General features: G+C 48.5%; 1 protein-coding gene and 1 long non-coding RNA gene across 3 annotated transcripts in view; one reads left to right on the forward strand and one right to left on the reverse strand.

The window, feature by feature from the left end:
• Positions 1-12392: 12392 nt before the first annotated feature.
• On the forward strand, positions 12393-20173 carry LOC112659758 (uncharacterized). Of its 2 annotated transcripts, none has more exons than XR_003136493.3 (4): positions 12393-12841; positions 15906-16138; positions 16263-16349; positions 18339-20173. It is a non-coding gene; the product is annotated as an uncharacterized LOC112659758 (long non-coding RNA). The 2 variants fall into 2 exon arrangements; XR_003136491.3 differs by having other exon boundaries at positions 12436-12841; positions 16021-16138.
• AZIN2 (antizyme inhibitor 2) overlaps positions 18293-20880 on the reverse strand; it is a 35014-nt gene continuing 32426 nt past the window's right edge. The window contains exon 10 of the mRNA XM_025446831.3: positions 18293-18778. Within this exon, the coding sequence (XP_025302616.1) occupies positions 18640-18778 (139 nt within the window). The 3' untranslated portion in view covers positions 18293-18639. The remainder of the gene's footprint in view (positions 18779-20880) is intronic.

The raw sequence follows: 20880 nt of genomic DNA on the forward strand, positions 1-20880 counted from the left end.
CACCCTGACACAGACTGCTGGTGACACAACATGGCTTTTCCGTTTGCAGGGGCTACCTGTAGAGGAGGAAAATGCTGTATATAATGGTAGAAGGAAAGCACTCAGAGTATTAGGATTCCAAACGGAGCATTTTAAGGGACGCCTGGGTAGCTCAGCAGTTGAGCATCTGCCTTTGGCTCGGGGCGTCATCCCAGGTCTGGGGATCGGGTCCCACATCGGGTTCCCTGTGAGGAGCCTGCTTCTCCCTCTGCCTATGTCTCTGCCTCTCTCTGTGTGTCTCTCATGAATAAATAAATAAAATCTTTTTTTAAAATGGAGTGTTAAGCATATTTTGGTCCTTAACAGCTCTGCTTTTGTAATACCTGTCCCCCTGCCTAGAATGCCCTTGACCTCCCTTTTCTTCCTGTTGATATCCTGTTTGTCCATCCTTCATGTCTCACTCAAGATGCGGCTGCCCCAGTCTTTCAGACCCAGCAGAAAATGTTCTGGGCCCCTGTAGTACTCTGGGTCTCCCCCTACCACGAGCATCTTGAGGCAGGATCATTTCTCCGGTTCTGCCTGCTGGGTGCAGAGAGGGCCTCAGGAAATGTTTGCTGGTTGCAACTGGCTAGTGTGAAAGCTGGAATCATGAAGCCACCCCAGCTCTAAGTTGAGGGTCAGTCTTACAGATCAGAGAAAGCTCCTCCCTGAAGATGCTCGGATAGAAACAGCCCCCAGAGTGAGCCCGCTGACCACTCCATCACCCTCAGCCAGATTCTACAGAGGGAGAACCAGAGAGAGCCAGCAAAGACTAGGAATGTTGTTTGATTGTTTGCCTTTTTAAATAATTATAAGATAACTTATGTTCATTGTTTAAAAATTCAAATAAATGTAAGACTGTAAAGCAGGAAGCTTCCTCATCTGGCTCCCAGAAGTCAATAGATGTTAACAGTTTGGTTCAGGTCCTCCCAGGCATTTCTGCTTATGCGTAAACAGAAATAGAATTTTCTTTTACGAAAATATGATCATGCTTCATGTTTCTATGTGTTCTGTAAAGTAAATTCCTACAAATGGAATTGTTGGTCAAATGCTTGCTCTCTTAAAGTGTGCTGCTTTCTTGAGTAAATTTTTTTCTTATAATGTGTTTAGTATAGAAAATTGAGAAAATACAGTCAAGACACACAAAGTAAAATCACCCACCAGCCACTGTCCTGAGATAACCACTGATTGTGCTTTGGTGATAACATTTACAGTCTTTTTCTCCCCCCATGTGAGTGTGTTTATTGAGTCTGAACACAGTCTCTTATTGCTCCATAGCCTTCCCCCCCACACTTAATAACAGACTGTGTTCATTTTTCCATGTTGTTCAATAGTCTTCTACAGCATCAGTTTAACGCCATAAGAGATGTTTGATCCCAGAGTCCCTGGAAGCCTGCTCTTCCTGATGTCCATTCTGAGTAGGGACCCTCTTGCCACAGTTGCTTCAGGATGTAACCTTGGTCTTCCCCCTCCCAGAAGGGGAATGCGCTGGGAAGGCCTGAGCACCTGCCACCTCCACCCCTCCTGAGCTGAGGTCCCGACACCCCACTGATGGGCGCAGAGCCCCCCTGCAACTTCTCCACTGCTGCCCACCGGTGCAGTAAGTAGAACCCTGCCCCTTTCCTCTGCCACTTTCTTAAACATTGGGTTCCTCTGATTACGGGGCGTGGAGGGTTTGGGTGGTCCTGCCTTGGAGGGAAAGGAGTTCTTCTGGGCTCAAGTGGTGGGAGGGAGTTGGAGAAAAGTGCTACACACCCTTGAACTTCAGCCAGCTCTTCAGCCAGCTTTTCCTCAAACTTACGGGGCTGAGGGAGGAACAGCAGCAAGCCTGTGCCAGGGGCAGTGGGGCCAGGGCTGGTGGGGAGGGACCTGAAGCCACTTGAACATTTTCTGGTTCCCAAAACAAATACTCGGCTTCCTGCCCAGGCCCACACTGGAATTTTCCAGCCAAATACAATGGACTTGAGTGATCTTGGACAAGACCCTTCTCCACTTTGGCGGGGGGTGTCTCAGTGTCCTCACCAACATATCATGTGGTTCCTCAGGCACCTTCCCAACTCTAGAATTTTATAACTAAATTTGAAGTCATGTTTCCAAATGCTCTCTCTTAAAAAAAAAAAAAAGATTTTATTTATTCATGAGAGACACAGAGAGGGAGGCAGACACATAAGCAGAGGAAGAAGCAGGCTCCCTGCAGGGAGCCTGATGCGGGACTAGATCCCAGGACCCCAGGATCACGACCTGAGCCAAAGGCAGACGTTCAACCATGGAGCTACCCAAGCGCATCCCTCCAAATGCTCTTTTTTCTCCACGTCCCTGCACACCTTATGATGCATTGAATCAAATTGTGCACCAGGTCTTGTTTGAAGCATCATTAACCTAATAATCATTCTTAGCTGTCATCTCAGCTAATCTTTAGTGCAAGCTCGAGAGGAGGTACTACTTTCATCCCCATTTTATGGGTAAGAACACTAAGTCCAGAGAGTTGAGATGATTTTCCAATTAACCAGTAGAGTGCATATTTGAACCCAGGTCTGTGTGACTCCCAAACCCATGCTCCTTATTATCTTGCCTTTCCCATACCATCCTGTGATGGGTGTAGGGATCAACTTCCCTTGCTATCATTGGGGACACTGAGCTCAGAGAAGGGACCTGAATTCCTCAAGGTCACACAGCAAGTTCATAGCAGAGCTGGTGAATCCAGGCTCTGTGCCTCCCAGCTTACCCTCACCTCTTGCCCAGTACTGGCTAATTCTCAAAGAGGGAAGCTGATGAACCAGATATAGCCCTTGGGCTGGAGTCAAATGACTAGAACTGAATGGGGGTGGGGTGGTCAAGTGGTGAAGGTCATGTTTGTTCAGCCAAGCCTGGGTGCACCCTCCCCGAGCTCAGTCCAGAGAAATGTTGACTTTGGGCAAGACTTAAATGGAGAAAAGGTGACATTACCTGTGGGGTGGGGGAGGCCCGGGCCAGAGGACCCCTCCGTCCTTCTCTGTTCTCCTCCAAAACAGCCCCACTGTGTTATCAACTCTCTCTCTCTCTCTTATTCAATCACTCACCTAACAAACCTGTAGAGAGTATCTACTATGTGCTATCACTGAGATAAGCAATGACAGGTGCATCCCAGGTCTCTATCCAAGAGTTGACAGCGACCAGACGGTCACAGAGCATGTGCAGAGGGAAGGCTAGAGAAGAGGCTGCGGGAGGAGGTACTGCTGAAGCTGAGGCCTGCAGGATGAGTAAGAAGTGGGTAAAGTGTTCCAGGAAGAGGGAACGGCATGTGCAAGGGTTAGGGGGGCCAGAAATGGGGTTGATGTGGCTGAGGGTGGAACATGACCCAGCGGGCAGAGAGATGCAGCTGGAGAGGAAAGCAGGGCAGGTCACGCCATGCTGTGCGGCATCTGCGGGCACTGTGGAGCCATGAGAAGGCATTAATCATGGCAGGGGTGAGGCCATAGTTGCATGGGGTAGAGCAAAACTGGAGGCCAAGAGAAGGCTGGTGAGGCTGCAGCATGTGGTAGAGAGAAAGTTGGAAGGGAGAATTCTCCTGGAAGCACTGGGGGCTATTTCAGAGCCATATTGCTCGGCCCGACTCCCTTATCTCAGGAGCCCCAGAGAGGACAGGTACAGCAAGCTGGCAGTTCCAGGAAACAGGATCCAGAGCTCCCACATTGTTCCTCCGACCAGCAGAACCCTTTGTATGTGATTCTTGCTGTCTCCCATACCACAGCATTCCTGGGTAAAGTGTCTGGTGGCAGGGAGCTCACTAGCTCTGCTGCAGCCCATCCCACTACTGGACCATAATGATTAGGAGACCTTTCCTTATATGGGTCCCCTTGCGTCCCCATTGGTTCTAGCCCCGTCTTCTGGGTCCCCCCAGACAAGACTGGCCTCCTTGTCATAGGATGATCCTTTAAAGATCCCTCTGTTACTGCTTTTCCAATGACATCTTCCTATTTTTCAGCTGGATAAACTGAGGCAGGAGTACTGGATTTCTCTACTACTTAAGCACGTTAGCCTACATGAGAAAAGGGGAGTCAGCCTGGGTTTGAGTCTTAGGCTTGCCACTTCCCAGCTGGGTGATCTTAAGGAAGACACTTCACCTCCCTAGCTTCCGCTTTCCTGAGAAACCGGAGTAATAACATCTATCCTTCCGATGAGGACCCAATGAGTCAAACTAATATTACTATCTAATGAGAGCTGGAACTTATTGAAGGACTATCATGTGCCAGGTGTTGTCTTGCTGGGCTGGCCCACATGCCCGGCCCATTCTTGTTGGGAATCACATGGATAGCTTGAAGTCCTGGCAGCATGCAGACCTGGGTTCAAATCCTACTTCTGCCCCTTACTAACTTTTTAACCTCAGACAAGCCAGCCTCTGCATCTCAGCTTCCCCATCTGGTAGATGGGAATATTACAGGCAGCTTGCCAGGTTGGACAAGACAAGGCATATAAAGCACAAGGTGTTATTCATATCACTTCTCTCACTTAGAGTCCACAAACATGGACCAAGTACCATGTACTTCTAAGTGCCAACCAGTGGGGGAAATAGAACTATTGGCTACTTGCCCAAGGTCACTCAATCTTCACCTCCAAGTCTGTTCTTGCGCTATACCATACCTCCTCTAGACTTGGGATCTCAATCTTGTGTGGACACAGCTACTGAGGGCAGGAGCACAGCCTTCCCCTGGAGAGCAGTCTGCTACTCCTGCCTTGACACTTCAGTCCCTTTGGCCAGATGTGGGTGGCTTGCAGGCTGCGGTGATCATCATCCCGGCCCTGTTGTCCTTGTCCACTCTGCTGATCGTCAGCTGTATGTTATGGAAGACGTGCTCCCGGTGGTCTCACGTCATTCACCCCAGCCCACCATCCCCATCAGGGACCCAGGTAAGCCACTCAAGGACTGAAAAACCAGAAGTTTCCATTTATGTTATATTCTCAGTCTCCTTGGCACAACACTCAGAAAAAGCCCTAGCGAGTGTGTATTGCCCAAAGGTGTGACATGTGACCCTTAAGAGAAGAAACTCCTTTACTCTCTTGAGGCAATAAGCAATAATATGCTGAACTAGATGAAGCCTTGCAGAGGCTACAACCATGTAGTGTAGCCTCATAGTCTCCTGTACCCTTGTCCAGGTTCTGTTGGACATTACTCACAAAACCTTGGGTCAAGGAAGCCCATTCTGCAGCCCCTGTAATTATGGCTCTGGGTGACTGTGAGGCCAAGGCTTCCCTTGGCCAATGCTGCCCCCTTATCTCTCTGAGAAACCCCCCCTCCTGAGCTGGTGGTGTCTTCACAGGGAATCTCACAACAAAACAGGAAGACCAGCTCCAGGGACTGGATGAGAGCATGTGGTTTCACTCCAGTTGGGGCTTGGCTTATCACACTATCCAAGCCTTGATGTCCCTAGAATTTCCCACTGGTCACACCTTAATTTTTTTTAAGATTTTATTTATTTATTTGACCGAGAGAGAGCGCGCGCAAGCATGGGGAGGGAGAGAGGGAGAAGCAGGCTCCTTGCTGAGTAGGCATCCAGATGTGGGACTTGACACAGGGCTCATCTTGGGGCTCAATCCCAGGACCCTGGGATTACAACCTGAGCTGAAGGCAGATGCTTAACTGCTTGACCGACTGAGCCACCCAGGTGCCCCACCATTTTCATATGTTTTTAAACAAAAAATGATTTTATTTATTTATGAGAGACAGAGAGAGAGAGGCAGAGACATAGGCAGAGAGAGGAGAAACGGGCTCCATGCAGGGAACCCGATGTGGGACTTGATCCCAGGACTCTGGGATTACACCCTGAACAGAAAGCAGATGCTCAACCACTGAGCCACCCAGGCATCCCCCATTTGTCAATCTTAAAACACTCACATCATCTGTGCTTTCCTGCGGTCATGGAGTTTCCACTTATTACATGGTGCTTCTAGAGAACATGGCCCTAAGCCCCTGACAGGCAAGGCTTGGATGGCATGGAAATCACCAGGACCATGAACCTCTGCCCAGCCTGGAGCCTCCCCTATCCCTTATCCACTGCCTGATCTCTGGGATTCAGAGGGGCAACAAAGGGAGGAAGCGGATATCATGCAGCTAATACAAAATCCCAGAATTCTCACTAGTGTCCTAAGATCTCAGACGTCTGTTCTGACTGCCAGCCACAGGTTCATGGCTTCTTTCACCCATCCAATAATTACTAAGTATGTTGGGTTCTGGGTTCATAATGACAAATGAGACTCAGACTAGTAATCTAGTGCTTGGAACAGAACAATGGCAATGAGAAGTGCTTGGATGCGGTATAGGAGTGGAAGCTTGTGGAAGCTCCTAGAGCTTCCTAGAGAAGAGACCATTAACTGGCCAAGGAAAGAGTTAAGGAAATTTCCAAGAAGTGGCATCTAAACCAAGAACTGAAGAGTAACTAGCAGCTTGTTGGAAGGAAGGTGGAAAAGGGTAGTCCACGTAATGGGAACAGAAAATAAAGTGTAGGGGTTGGTGAAACACGGCCCACTTCCTGGTTTTATAAATAAGTTTTATTGAAACATAGTCGTATCCTTCATCCACTATGTATTTGTCTCTTGACTGCTTTTGCTGTACAGAGCAGAGCGAAGTAGTTGTGACAGAGACACTGTGGCTTGCAATGCATACAAAATTTACTATCTGACCCTTAACTCCTAGAGGTTACCGAATTGGGAACATAATGGCTGGAGGGGTGGGGGAGGAAATGTGCAGTAGGCAGCTCATGATGAGTCCTTAATGGATTGACCCAGGAATAGACACATCTGATTTAAACTGATCTAATCAGGGGCCCCTGGGTGGCTCAGCCTATTAAGCCTCCAACTCTCGATTTCAGCTGGGGTCATGATCTCAGGGTTGTGAGATAGACCCCACAACGAAGGGGTTGGGAATGCTCAATGCGGAGTCTACTTGAGATTCTCCCTCCTTCTCCCTTTGCCCCTCCCCCAACCCATGCTCACTCTCTCTCTCAAATGAATAAATAGATCCTCTTAAAAATAAATAAATAAACTGATCTAATTGGATTCTCTCTTCCTAGGAATTTGAAATGTGGAATGTAAGACCCAGAAATGGAGTTGAGTGACAATAACATCTGTGAACCTCTGCGGATGAGAACCCCCAGACTGCTTAATCAACAATTCCTTTGAGTCAGAAGCCCCTTCCAGTCAATTCCCCAAACTCTGAGTTTTCATTTCCTTTCAAAGTCAGTTTCTCTTATTTTTAATAGCCTTAACTAAAATTCAAGGAGTGGAGAAAGATAAAGCCAGAGGGGTATGTAGGTTTAATCAACACAGTCCAATATAAGTACAATATGAACCACATATGTGATTTCACATTTTCTAGTAGGTACACTGAAGAAGGTAAAAAAAATGAGTGAGATTAATTTTAATAATATATTTTATTTCACCCAATATATACAAATATTTCAGTACATAGCCAATATTTTTAAATTGTTAATGAGATATTTTACATTCTCTTTGAATTACATCTTTGAAATCTGGAGTATATCTTACATTTATAGCACATCTAAAATCAGACTAGCCACATTTTGAGCACTCCATAGCCACATGAAGTCAGTGGCTAACATAATGGACAGCACAGATTTAGACCCTGAGGGTGGTGGGGGAGCAGCTAAAAAGTCCTGGCTTCATTCCGAAAGCAGTGGGCATCCAGAGATTCAAGCCAGGAAGTAACATGATTTTAAAAAGATTCATTTTAGGAAGATCATTGTGACTTCCTCTTAAAGAATAGACTGGGCAGGAGTTAAGGCTAGCATTGGCAAAATCAGCTGGGAGGAGTTAAAGTCATCCAGATGAGAGATGAGAGATGATGATGATGATAGACTTTGGCCGTGGCAGTAGGAATACTGGGAGACAACTGAATTCAAGAGATGCTTGCGTTGGGGATCGCTGGGTGGCTCAGTGGTTTGGTGCCTGCCTTTGGCCCCGGGCGTGATCCTGGGATCTAGTCCCGCATTGGGTTCCCTGCATGGAGCCTGCTTCTCCCTCTGCCTGTGTCTCTGCCTTTCTCTCTCTCTCTCTCTCTCTCTCTCTTTCACATAAATAAAATTACAAAAGAAAAAAAGAGATGCTTAGGAAGCAGAAGCAACATGCCTCATCATCACTGTTGCCCTGACAGACTAATGCTATTTCCTACCGGTACACGTTCGTGTATCTCTTCGCCATGACCCCATCCCAAATATCTTCTCCTTTTCTCTCTGGCAATCAAAGAAGCAAAGAAGCAAGTCCTCCCAATTTTTAAGAGTGTAGTCCATGGCAGTTACGCATGCAGAGTGATTCACAGCAGGGGATCAATGAACAATGAACAAATGTCTCCTCTCTCTCTCAAGAAAGTCTTCTCCAGGGGTGCCTGAATGGCCCAGTTGGTATAGCATGAGACTCTTGATCTCAGGTTTGTGAGTTCAAGTCCCACATTTGGTGTAAACCTCACTTAAAAAAAAAAAAAAAAACTAAAAAAGAAAGAAAGAAAGAAGGGAAAGAAAGAAAAAAAGAAAAGGAAAAAAGTCTTCTCTGAATGCTCCTGCCCACACTTAACCCCCAATTCTGAAATATGAAAGCCAGGAATATCAGTGCCACCCAAACTAGCTAAGCTAAAGAATCCTGTTCTAAGAGGTTATTGGCAACTCCAAGAGGTGTAATTATTTCAGCTGCATGAGTGAAGGTGGAAAGTTGTATTGAACCAAGGTGATGGTTTTGCCAAGGGAATACAACAAACAGAAGAGACACATGATTGTTAAGGGTGATCATGAGGGAATGATGCTAAAGATTGACCATGGAATTTAAGCTGGCATGGGAATCTAAGTGCTATTCATAAATATTTCAGTTCTCCACTTCACCCTTCCACTTCAACCTTTTGGACTTTGGGTAGAAATGCACTTTCCTGTTCACTTGACGTTGGGCATGGCCATGTGACTAGTTTTGGCCATCTAGTAACAGATCTTAGCTGGAGCATATAATTGATGACAAAACCCTCAGAGTTCTCTTTTCCCTCTGGCCTAGTGACCAACGTAAGATGTTGCTTAAGATGTTGGCTTTTCTGTCAGCCTGGGTTTCTGACTACAATAAGCAGAGCCCCATCATGTTCAAGTTGTATGAGCAAGAAATAAAACCTTATTGTGTTAAAGCTTAAAATGTAAACCTTAAATGTAAGTCTGAAATTTTGAGATTGTTACTCCATTACCACTTATCCTATCCTGGCTGATATAGCTAGAAGAGAGAACATTAACAGAGAGAGGAAACGCAAAATGTAGGATTACTAGATTTCAGTTGCTGGAGTTGAAGGATTCGATGGAGTCAGAATATGAGAGAGAATAACTGGAAAGGTATGAGGTGTTACTTAGAAAATCAGATCCATGGCAAGGCCAGTGGTATGACCATGAGTGAGTGGCTGAAGTGAAAAGACAAGATCTCTGAAGCAAGAAATTGAGAGGACAAAATCTTGGAAGGATCATCTCTGTGTATATTGAAATTATCAAAGAATAAAACAGAAACAGTGTTGGAGAGAATAACAGCCAGAAGCTAAATATGGTATTGTTTCTCTTCCCACAGCCAAAATAAATGCCATGAAGACAGGGACTTTTGTGCTCATTTTTGTGTCCTCAGTGCCTAAAACAGTGCCTAGTACAAAGAAGGCATTTACTAAATATTTGCTGAATGAATGACTAGATGAAAAGGAGAGTAGCACCCCATATACTTTGACAAGTAAATCTAACTCAGAGAAGAGAGCTCCCTTCAGTTCTCACTTCCTTGATTCTGTTTTACTGCAGTATTTCTTCCCCAGACCACAGTAACTGTTTTATCTTTGTCCACCCTAGAGTCTGTGTGTTGATCTATCTTGTTGCCAGAAATCTTAAGCAAATACTTTTTAAACTCATCCCTATGGCCTGCATGCTAGCAACTCTAGCTAATACCATCTCCCACATTGTTACTAAACACTGACACTGTTCTCTCCTTTGCCTTCTTCCTCATTCCACATGCAACTCCATTGCCAAATGTCCTCCTTTTATTTCCAGACATATCTCAAATTTGTGTCCTGCTCTTCCACCCTACAGCCACTGTCCTGATTCCAATTCTCATCATCTCTTCCCTAGCCTACAACAACAGTCTCCTCCCAATCTCCCTGCTTTGTCTCTCACCCCTCCTCTCTATATTATCTATTTTGCTATTGATATATAAAAAATTACTTTAAAATTTCATTAAAACTTAAAACCACAAACATATTGTCCCACAGTTTTTTGGGGTCAGAAGCCTGGTAATGGCTAAGCTGAGTACCTCTTAGGGCTGTCACAGCAATGCCATCAGGTGTTGGCCATGGCCAAAATCATTCCAAGGCCTGCCTAGGGGAGGATCCACCCCCAAGCTCACTCACTTGACTGTTAGAAGTCCTCAAGTCCTTGCTAGCTATCGAAGAGAGACATCAGCCCTTTGACACATAGGCTTCTCCATAAGACAGCTCATAACATGGTACATGTCTTCCCCAAGAACAAGTGAACAAGAGAGAAAGAGAGTGCCCAAGACAAAAGCCACAGTTTTTGTAAACTAATCTCAGAAATAACAATCCATCACTTCTAGTACAGTCTCTTCATTAGAATGGAATCAATAAACATAGCCCATACTTAAGGGGAAGGAATCTTACTAGAGTGTGAATACTGGAGTTCAGGATCATTGGTGACATCTTAGGAACTGCTTCCCATATCCTCTTCACTGCCTCCTAGGGAGCCATGTAAAGTACATAGCTGAACCTTTCTCTCTCCTTCTGAGAAACTTCTGTTGGTTTGCAGATACCTCAAGAACATAACCTTCATAATATGTCCGGATCTCAGGACAGCTGGGTGGCTCAGTGGTTGAGTGACCACCTTCAGCTCAGGTCATGATCCCAGGGTCCTGGGAGAGCCTGCTTCTCCCTCTGCCTACGCCTCTGCCTCTCTCTGTGTGTCTCATGAATTAAAAAGAAAAAGTCCAACTCTCCATTTCATTCTCATCCTCCATCTGGTACTCCAGTTCCCAAGAAAGGACTCTGAATTATCACACCTTATTCCTTTGTACACACCATGGCCCCGGTCTGGGATGCTCCCATCAACTTCCCTTTACTTTTCCACCTGGCCAACTCCTACCCATCCGTCAAAGTCCGCAGCTTCTGTCCTACCCCTCACAGGCAGTTACATCTGTCCCTAATCAGACCCCACTTGGCACCCTGTGCTTTCCACTAACGGCATTTTCCACACCTAATCATAATTATCTCCACTCGTATATCTCACATCTTAATGTGTTCAGAAATCCATTTCTGATTTTCATATTGATGGGATTTATTAGCTGGATCTTGGAACCTCACCCTAACTGAAGGTGTACAGAACAAGTTACAGAACTTCACCACCTTAATTGGCGTTATTAAAATGCCCAGAAAGCAGCCATTTGATAAGAGGGGATCCTAGTAAATAAATACACATGCTGATGTAAAGGCAATTACCGCCCCCTCAGGCTCCCATAGGAAAAGGACTGGGGGAGTATGGTGGAGAGGTTCCTCCGAGGCAGGCAGAGATGCTTCCCAACCGCCTTCGCCAATTACTATCCGTTCTAGCCAAGCTACTTCCTATCCAAGCCTCAGTCTCCTCGGTTGCAAATGGGACTCTTGTAGGCAGTCGCTGTGCTTAGCGAGTCAGGTGCAGCTCTAAGTGCCTTAAACGTCCTTGATTTCGTCCTTAGGACGACGGTACGAGATACGCACAATTATTCCATTTCACAGATGCAGAAACTGTGGCACAGGTGTGGATTTGCCTCCGGGAAACGGGTAACAACTAGACAGAAGCAGGACGCCAGCACCGGCAGGGCCGGGTCCGATTCTGTCAAAATAACTTCCCAGGCTTGTGAGGATTAAATGAAATAAAGCGAGCGAGGGGCACAGGCGGGGCACGGCACGCAGGAGGTACTCTTTTATTGTTTTAAGACGTAAAAACACCTCGGCCTCCAGGTCAGGAACTCGTTCAAAGCCCCTGATACTCTGCGTGAACTCCCCAGACGTCTCTCGGGTGTGAGACGGCCGGGCGGGCGGGCGGGACACCGGGGACGAGGCCCCCAGCCGCCGACGGCCCTCTCGGGGGCTTCTCCTCCCGGCCCCCCCCCCCCCGCTTTGTAAGCGAGGCGCGAGGCGGAAGTAGCTGCTGGGTAATAAGCCCACTTCCGGGGCCGCTTGCGGCCTCTCTCGCCCCGCGGAGGCCGGGTCGCCGCCTTCCCACGCCGCTTTTGTCCCGGGCTGACCCTTTTCCTGTGAGAGCCCCGCCCACGGCGAAAGGTCGGCTTCCCATTGGTGGAGACTGGAGCGTCGGTCTCGGAACCCAATGGCCTCCGCGCTCTCTTCCGGTGGGTGAGGGCAGGTCCTCCTCCCGACCGGCAGAGGGCGCGAGAGCACGGGGCTCGAGGCCTCGGAGGCTCTCTGGCACGGATGTGACGTCACGGCCGGAAGCCGGCTTTCCGGGCTCAGGGAGGCGGTGTCGCCCCCCGGCTGTCGCGTCTGTTCGGTGAGAAAACCCAGCCCCCGAAGCCCGCAGTCCATGGCAGTGAGTGGTCGGCCCCCTGCAGGATGCAGGCTGCTCCTCGGGGACTGAGCCCAAGGGGCCAGATGCCCACCCGCCTCCCCCAAGACTCCCGTATTCAGACGACACCTAACGCCTACTCTACCAAGCACAAACCCAAGCTCCAGGTGACACAGGCAGTTGGGAGACGCTCCCTGTCTTTGTGAGATGAGCCAGTGTGTGAGAAGTAGAAAAATCACCTTGTGATCAACATTTCTTTAATACAGGTAGATACAGGATGCTGCGAGTGCTTAGAGAAGCGTTACCCCACCCAAAGGGAGAGGTACCCTAAGCTGAGACCTGAAAGATGCTCCCTTCAACACTTAATTGTGGAACAGCTATGTATAGGGCGGAGTCTAGGTACTGGGGACAGGCAGTGAAGAGAGCTCTGCCTTCTTAAATTCCAAGTAGAATATAGAGTACATCAAAGGGTGAGCTATGGGGCGGGCGTGGGGGTGGGAGGAGAGTAAGGGTACCGAGGGGCTACAAAATGCTGGGGTAGGAGTGTTCGTTTTCAAGAGTGGTGGTCAGAAAGGCCTCACTGAGAAGGCATTTGAGCAAAGCCCTGAAGAGATGAGGGAGAGAGATCATGGAGTTCTTTGGGCCTCTAAGGAAATGGTGCCTGGCATGTTAGAGGAGCAGAAAAAAAGGGAATGGTGTGCAGGATTGCTTTCTAAGGATTTTCAGGGATAGTCTTGATGCGTTTCTTACCGTAAATAACGCCTTCAAGATTTCATTCTTATAAAATGTGACTCTACCTAACAGATGGAGGGGCCACTTTGTTCAAGGGTATTCAGAAAAGGCCTTCCCAAGAAGGTGACATTGAAGGTGACCCTTTTTTTTTTTTTTTTTTAATTTATTTATGATAGTCACAGAGAGAGAGAGGCAGAGACACAAGCAGGCTCCATGCACCAGGAGCCCAACGTGGGATTTGATCCCCGGTCTCCAGGATTGCACCCTGGGCCATAGGCAGGCACCAAACCGCTGTGCCACCCAGGGGTCCCTGAAGGTGACTCTTTAAAATGAGAATGAGTGGGATGCCTGGGTGGCCCAGCGGTTAAGCGTCTGCCTTCTGGCCCAGGGCGTGATCCTGGAGACCTGGGATCAAGTCCCTCCATGGAGCCTGCTTCTCCCTCTGCCTATGTCTCTGCCTCTCTCTCTCTCTCTCTGTCTCTCATAATAAAGTATTTTAAAAAAATAAAATGAGAATGAGTCAGTCCAGGAGCGCAGAGGGAATGGCAAGGGTAAGGGCCTGGCTGCAGCAAAAACATAAAACTGAAAAGAGGCCAGTAGGCTGGAGCATGGTGAGAGCAGAGTGGTATGAGGCGAGATCAGAGAGGCAGGCGGAGGTCTCGGGCAGTTTGCTTTTATTGACATCACAGTGGGAATCAACTGAAGGACTTTCAGCAGAGGACTGACAAGATCAGATTCAGGTTTCAGTAAGCTCCCTCTGACTGCTGGAGGCTGTGCTGGGCAATTTAATTTTGCTGGTTGAATTTACACAGGTTTAGCTGCTCATCCCAGGGGTGCCAGGAAGAGGATTTAAAATGGAGCAAAGTGTTGAGTGGAAACTCCCATCTTGTTGCCTTCCCTGCGGTCCCTTTACAGCTGAATGAGCTGGCCTGGGCAGGGGGGGCTTCCAGAGAGAGGGATGACACCCAGAAGGCCACGGTCTCCCTCCAGAATAGGCATAGACAGACATGCATGGCATCTTGTGTCCCTGGGACCTCTGTAAGTCTCCCTGGTGGGGCCCGCCTTAACCAGGATGAAGTAGAGTGAAGGAAGTGTGTACTACCACCAACCCTACAGCTCTCCGCCTTCTGCCCTTTTTGAATATACTTTCTTTTTTTTTAAGATTTTTTATTTATTTATTCATAGAGACACAGAGAGAGAATGAGAGTCAGAGACACAGGCAGAGGTAGAAGCAGGCTCCATGCAGAGAGCCTGACGTGGGACTCGATCCAGGGTCTCCAGGATCACACCCTGGGCTGCAGGCAGCACTAAACCGCTGCGCCACCGGGGCTGCCCTGAATATACTTTCAATTGTCTTCTCAAAGATCCTGTGTGCTTCTGTTCCAGAAGCATATGGGGTTTCCTAACGCCTACAGAATTAAAGTCAGACTCACTCTCGTTCAGGGTTCTCTTTGACTGCAGTGCACTGTGAGTTCCTTGAGGATTCATCTCTGCATCATCAGCTTCTACTACAGGGCATGGCCATGGTAAATGCTCAAGGAATTAACCTTTCAACATCATTTATTTCGTCAGGACCTAATGATGTGCCAAGCCCTGAGCCAAGTACTTTATACCAATAACCCTCTGAGGGAAATATATTTAGCAGCCCCATTTTACAAAAGAGGAAACAGATTCAGACAGGTCAGATGCTATGTTTATTCAGTTGTCCATTTGATACATGCTTTTTGAGCACCTACTTTGTTCTAAGTAGTGAGGACCTAGCAGTGAAAAAAAAAAAGCCAAGCTCACATTCTGGAGGGGCTGACAGATGATGCACAGAACAACATGTAATGGAGTGTGTCCAATAGGTACTGTGAAGAAAAAGAAAACCAGTTAAGGGAGGAGAGAGAGACTTGGAAAGTGCTGTTTTCTAAAGAGTGGTCAGAGAAGCTGTTACCCAGGGAAAACATTTGAGTAGAACCTGAATGGAGTGGGCGAGCCCCCCAGATAACCTGGGAAGGTCATTTCAGAAAGGGGACAGCAAATGCAGGCCTGGCAAGGGTACGATGTATGGAGTGTTTGAGAAATGGAGGGGCCATTGTGTCTGGGGAGTAGTGAGCAAGGGAGGAGAGAGGGAGTCAGGAGTTGGATGAGGACTTTAAATGGTATGTTCGATGAAATGGGAATCACTGGGGCGACTGGATCCAGCACTGAGCAGAGTGGACGGTGGGGGAAGGAGGGGGCCATTCCCTAGGTGAGGGAGGTGGCAGCTTGGTCAGGTCCATTAACCTCCCAGAGTGAGTGAGTAAGCGAGTTAACCCATGGGAGAAGCCTCAGGAGGCACAGATGGGTTGTGGGGAGGTGTCGAGAGGAGCGTGTCCCTTAGGTGAGGTCCCAGGGCAGGATGGGTCTGGGAGAGGCCAACAGGAAAGTGACCTCCAGGGCAGCCAGCATAGCATGCAGGTTCACTGCTAGTGGCGTGCTTAGGGAGGTGTTCAAAGGATGCAAATGCCCGTGCAGCCTGGGCTCCAGGAGACCCAGGTCAGATTCCCCTGTACAGGCATCAGGGCCTTAACATTCTCCAGATGTTTAGTATTCTTCTCTTCTTTTCACAAAAAGATGGAAATGACAAACAAAAACAACTGAAAAGAAATGACTGTTTATTATTCTCAAGCAAGTCACATCAACTTCTGTGTATATCCTTCTCAGAAAAGTAAATTTCACACTCTTGCAGCAAATGGAACATGAAACATTTGAAAGGCTCCAGTGAAAAATCTGTTCAAACTCCGTGCCAGCTGCTGTCATTTTAAAAGCCACAGAAGCATCTCCCCAGCGAACCTGCCTCAGACAAGGTAATGAGTTTTTCCTGGATCTCACTGCAGCCAGAGGTCTTAGCAGGGCATCTGCTGCCTTTGGAAGCAGATGGCCGGTTCCAGCAGAACCTGTGTTTGCCTTCCTTCCTTCTCCTCCAAACAGGCATGAGCGGCTCCAGATCTGCTCGGCCATCAAAATGGAAGGAGTCTCAGAACTAGCCTCATGGATGAGGGCTGAGCCCCACACAGTGTAAGATGCAAAACCTGGTGGTGGGTGGATAAGCAATGGGCAGTAGTGATGCTGTCCCTGTCTGATTGGTCTCCAAGTCTCTTGGTGTCCTGACCTTTCAGCCTATATATTGTCAAATAATCAAAAACCAGGCCTAGCCTGGAAAAAACATCTCTGCTTTTGACAAGCACCCAGTTCACTCAGAACACATTGCCTCATTAGATGACCTCAGAGCCACATGTAGGACCCAGGAGTGGCTGAGACGCTGAAACAAGCTGACCAGGTGTGATATTATGACTTACAGTAATAGATGTATATTTTGTTTTCATCCCTACTCCTGGCACAGAGATCTCAAAATCCTTGGAATTTCCTAAGTGACGAGTGACAAAGGTGTCCTTTGTTATATCCTACCCCCAAACTCTGGGGAGGAGAGGAGGCTGGAGATTGAGTTCAGTCACCGATGCCAATAATTTAATCAGTCTTGCTTGGTAATGAAGCCTCCATGAAAACCCAAAGGATGGGGTTTGGGGAGCTTCCAAGCTGGTGATCACATGGAAGTGCTGAGACAGTGATGTTACCTGTAGAGGGCATAGAAGGTCTGCACCCTTTCTCCATAGCTTGCCCCAGGAAGCTCTTCTGGCCGTTCCTGAGTTACATCCTTTCATAGTAAACCAGTAATACAGTAAGTAAGGTGTTTCCCTGAGTTCTGTGAGCCACTTTAGCAAATTAAATGAACCCAAGGAAGAGAGTTATTGGAACCTCCACTCTATAGCCGGTTCATCCCAACACACGTCACAACCTGGATTTGGTGATTGGTGTCCGAAGTGGGAGAAGAGTGGGGAGTCTTGTAGGACTGAGCCCTTAACCTGTGAGATCTGAAGCTATCTCCAGGTAGATAGTGTCAGGATCAAATTGAATTGCTGGACACCCAGCTGGTGTCGGAGAATTGCTTGGCAGTGCAGGGGGGATAAAAACCCACGTACCAGGCTTACCTAGGAGAAGCTCAAGTGAAGGTAAAAATATTCAATGATATGTCCAGAACAGGTAAATCCACAGGGATGGGCAGTAGATTAGTGAATGCCAGGGGCTGGGGAAGGGGCAAATGAGGCACGAATGCCAATTTCTTAAAGAAAATGGACATGCTCTGGATTGGACAGTAGTGATGGTTGTGCAAACTCTAAATATACTAAAAAACAACTGAATTCTATACTTTGGGTTTTAAGGCATGATAATTTTATATTTCAAGGGTTTTTTTAATTGCAGAAGAAAAATCTTTCAGGTACCCTGTTGTAGCTGAGGACTCCAGAATCTGATCTTCTTTGCTAAGCAGCCCACACACCCCAGATGAATAGCCTGGGACCCTAGCGCTGTGAAGGAGCCTTTATCTTGACAATGGACTTCTAGTTGAAGGGCCCTTGGCACTGGACATGGCAGTGCTCCATGGCCAGCCCTGTTCTGGCAGTTACTGCCTGAATAAGCAAAACCAGCCGCTCCATATCTGCATTAGTCTTACTGCCTTGCAGACCTGCAGGGATGGTTAGGGGGCAGGGTCTCCTCAGAACATCTCCCAATACCCATCTGCCCTTTATCTTTGTTATGAATTTCCAAAGCTGTGTCAGGTAATGTCATCCCTACATTGAGCCAGGCCTTAGGCTGGGTGTTGGGTTCACATAGAGGCCCCTCACAAGTCAGGAGCTGCAGCCCTGCAGTCAGGGCTGTAGGATGGTAATTCTGACTCCTGCCTCAACCCCTAACAGTTCACTCTTCCTCATGACATCAAGCATGCCAGCCTATGCAGAGGAAAGAGATGAGTCAGAGAAGCTGGATGCCAGAGGGAGATGCCCACACTGCAGCTAGATCAGGACTGAAGCAGAGGGCATGGGGTCATCGGTGTAGGGTGAGAAAGTCTCAGCCCTGGCCTAGCCCGGGCTGCTTTGTGAATTGAACTGCTAGATTCCACTGGGTTATTTTTAAAAAACCTAAATATTTATTTGCTTCATATTTACAAAGGTGGAAAGGAGACCAAGGGAGACCCCCAGAACACCCCCACACCTGGCTGACCAGGCCCCTTGCGCTGCAGAGGAAGCGACACAGCTGGAAGGGACAGGATTTATGTTGCATACTTGAACTACAGCGAGTGTAAGACTGGTCCTATTTACAGGGCAGAAACACTACAGGTGGAGCGTGGGGGGCAGCAGAGTGAGCACCAGAGTCCTGGCCAGAGGGTGCCCCTGCCTGCTGCCTTTCCCACATCTCCCAGAGGCATCTCTGCGGCCCCGCTGGAGTTCTCCGGAGGGGGGACAGGGTCCGCTCACATGATGCTTGCTGGAGTGAAGACAGGGCCCACGCACAAGGTGTCTGTGATCTCCCAGCCACAGGACAGAGGCTTGCACATGCCCTCGGTGTCCTCGTCTTGTTCTGCAGGCAGCAGCTGCCCTCGAAGTGCTTCCCTGCAGGCAAGAGAGGGGCACTGGAGGCAGCCAGCATGGGGCCCACAGGCCAGGGGCTCCTGAAGGCTCCCTGCACCAGAAGTCCCAGCCCCTGGTATGTAGGGTTCCCACCTGGGCCCAGAGCCCAGCCTAGTGCAGGAGTGAGGATGAGTCTGATGACTTCTTTCCCCACTGGTCTCTTTTCCCCAGTGGTCTTCCTCCACAGTAAGGGAAAAGGAACCCATATTTATGGAGCACTGACTACATGCCACACACTGTGCCAGGCACCTTATAGTATCTAATTGTGTTCCCCAAACCACATAAGGGCAGCATTATTATCCCCATTTTACCAGTGAAGAAATTGAGACTGAGAAGGAAGTGACCTGTACAAGGTCACATCCCTAGAAGGTGGTAGAACCAGGATTCAACCCAATTCTCTCAGTCCAAAGCCCACATTCTTTATATCCCAGGCATAGGACTTAAAAAAAAAAAATCATCTCCTGCCCCTCTCCAAAATCCTACAGACCTACCTACCAAGGTTGATAAATGGCTCCACCATCTGACCAGCTGCTCAGCCACAAGTCAGGAATCTTGTTCCCCAGGCCAGTCTATCCCTGTTGAGCCCAGGTCCTGAGCTTTCTCACAGGTGTAGCCACTTCTTTCCATTCCCAGTGCCACCACTGTCTCTACCCAGGGCTATCCAGTCTCTCTGCTCTGCCCCTGCCTCCGCCAGACAATTCTGGCCCAGGTTCATCTTTCCAGGAGGCAAACACCTGCACTTGAGTGGTCAGCAGCTGTCGTCTGCTCTCAGGCCCTGCCCAACCTGGTCTCCCACCTGCAGGAAGGCCTCCCTCTTTGCTGACATGGACACTTCAACAGCAAGTCAGTGGTCAGGCTTGTAGGAGGCTCCCCAGGCCAAGAACCCTCTGTCTCCTTATCTGTCAAAATGGGTTGATCCAATTTCCTAAAAAGCATCAGTGACTGACCCTCTAGTGCCTTCAAGATCAACTCCAGCCTGGGCCTCCAAGGTCCTTCTCCATCCAGTCTTCTGCACAGGCCACTCCAGCCAGATGCAACTATTTGCAGTTCTTTGAATGAACTGGCCTCAAACCCCCACATCTCTCAGCCCAGACTGCCCCCCACCATCAGCTTTCCTGCACCTAACTTCCCCTAGCCCTGGCACCTCTGCCACCCGGCTGTCTCTCCCCAGTGATCTTTCTGCTCTCTGTGCCAGTGTCTGTGTGTGCAGGTCACCACTCTGCCTTGGGTGCCGTTATCCCCTCAGGACCTAGCACAGAGCCAGGCTCTAAAGCAGGACATTTTGGCAGAATTCCTTGGACGTGGGGAATTTCTTGGCACAGCCATTTTAATACATCAAATTTTTTCATCTCTAATAATGAATAACCCGACTCCCTACACCTCTGCCTGTGTTTGCTTATGATGGAGCCAGAATGGGATGAGGAGGCCTGTGTGGTTGCTTCTTTAAGTTTGTTTCAGACCTTGTCACAACACCCCTGATGTCACAATGGTTGCATCAGCCCATCCTGTGCCCCTGCAGGGAGCAAGTACTACAAAGGTCTGTTGGGTGGATGGATAAAATGTGACCTTGATGCTGAGCTACACCAGCCGGGGGTTGGTAGCACTATTGGGGGTGGGGGGCGCAGTGCTCAAGCACCTAGCATGTCCCCCAGAACACAGGCTAGATTCAGCCTGAGGCCTAGCATAGAAGTCCCTTCAACTTCTCCTGCCTCTGCAGGCCTCTCCCAGCCCCCACTGGACAAACCTCTCTTTGTGATCACACTGATTCTGTGCAGGTGAGAGAAAATAATCATACGATGCCTGACAGAAGGCCAGACAGAAGGGTTCAACAAATCTGACTTCTGTCTCGTGCCCCTCCTGCCTCACTGGATCCCAGCACTGGCCTGGTGAGGCAAGCAGGGCAAATGTATATATTTCCTATGGAGGCTCAGCCAGCAGGCAAGTCCCAGGCCACAGAGCCCCCCGCCCCCCACTAGTCTGAGCAATCTCCCCTGTCCTCCCGTAATTCCCCCAGTAGCCAGAGTGGTCTTTCTAAAATCCAGGCCAGATGTGTCACTTACCTGCTTCATATCAGTCCATGCTCC

The sequence above is a fragment of the Canis lupus genome, chromosome 2, assembly GCF_003254725.2.
Source record: "Canis lupus dingo isolate Sandy chromosome 2, ASM325472v2, whole genome shotgun sequence".
Taxonomy (NCBI): Eukaryota; Metazoa; Chordata; class Mammalia; order Carnivora; family Canidae; genus Canis; species Canis lupus.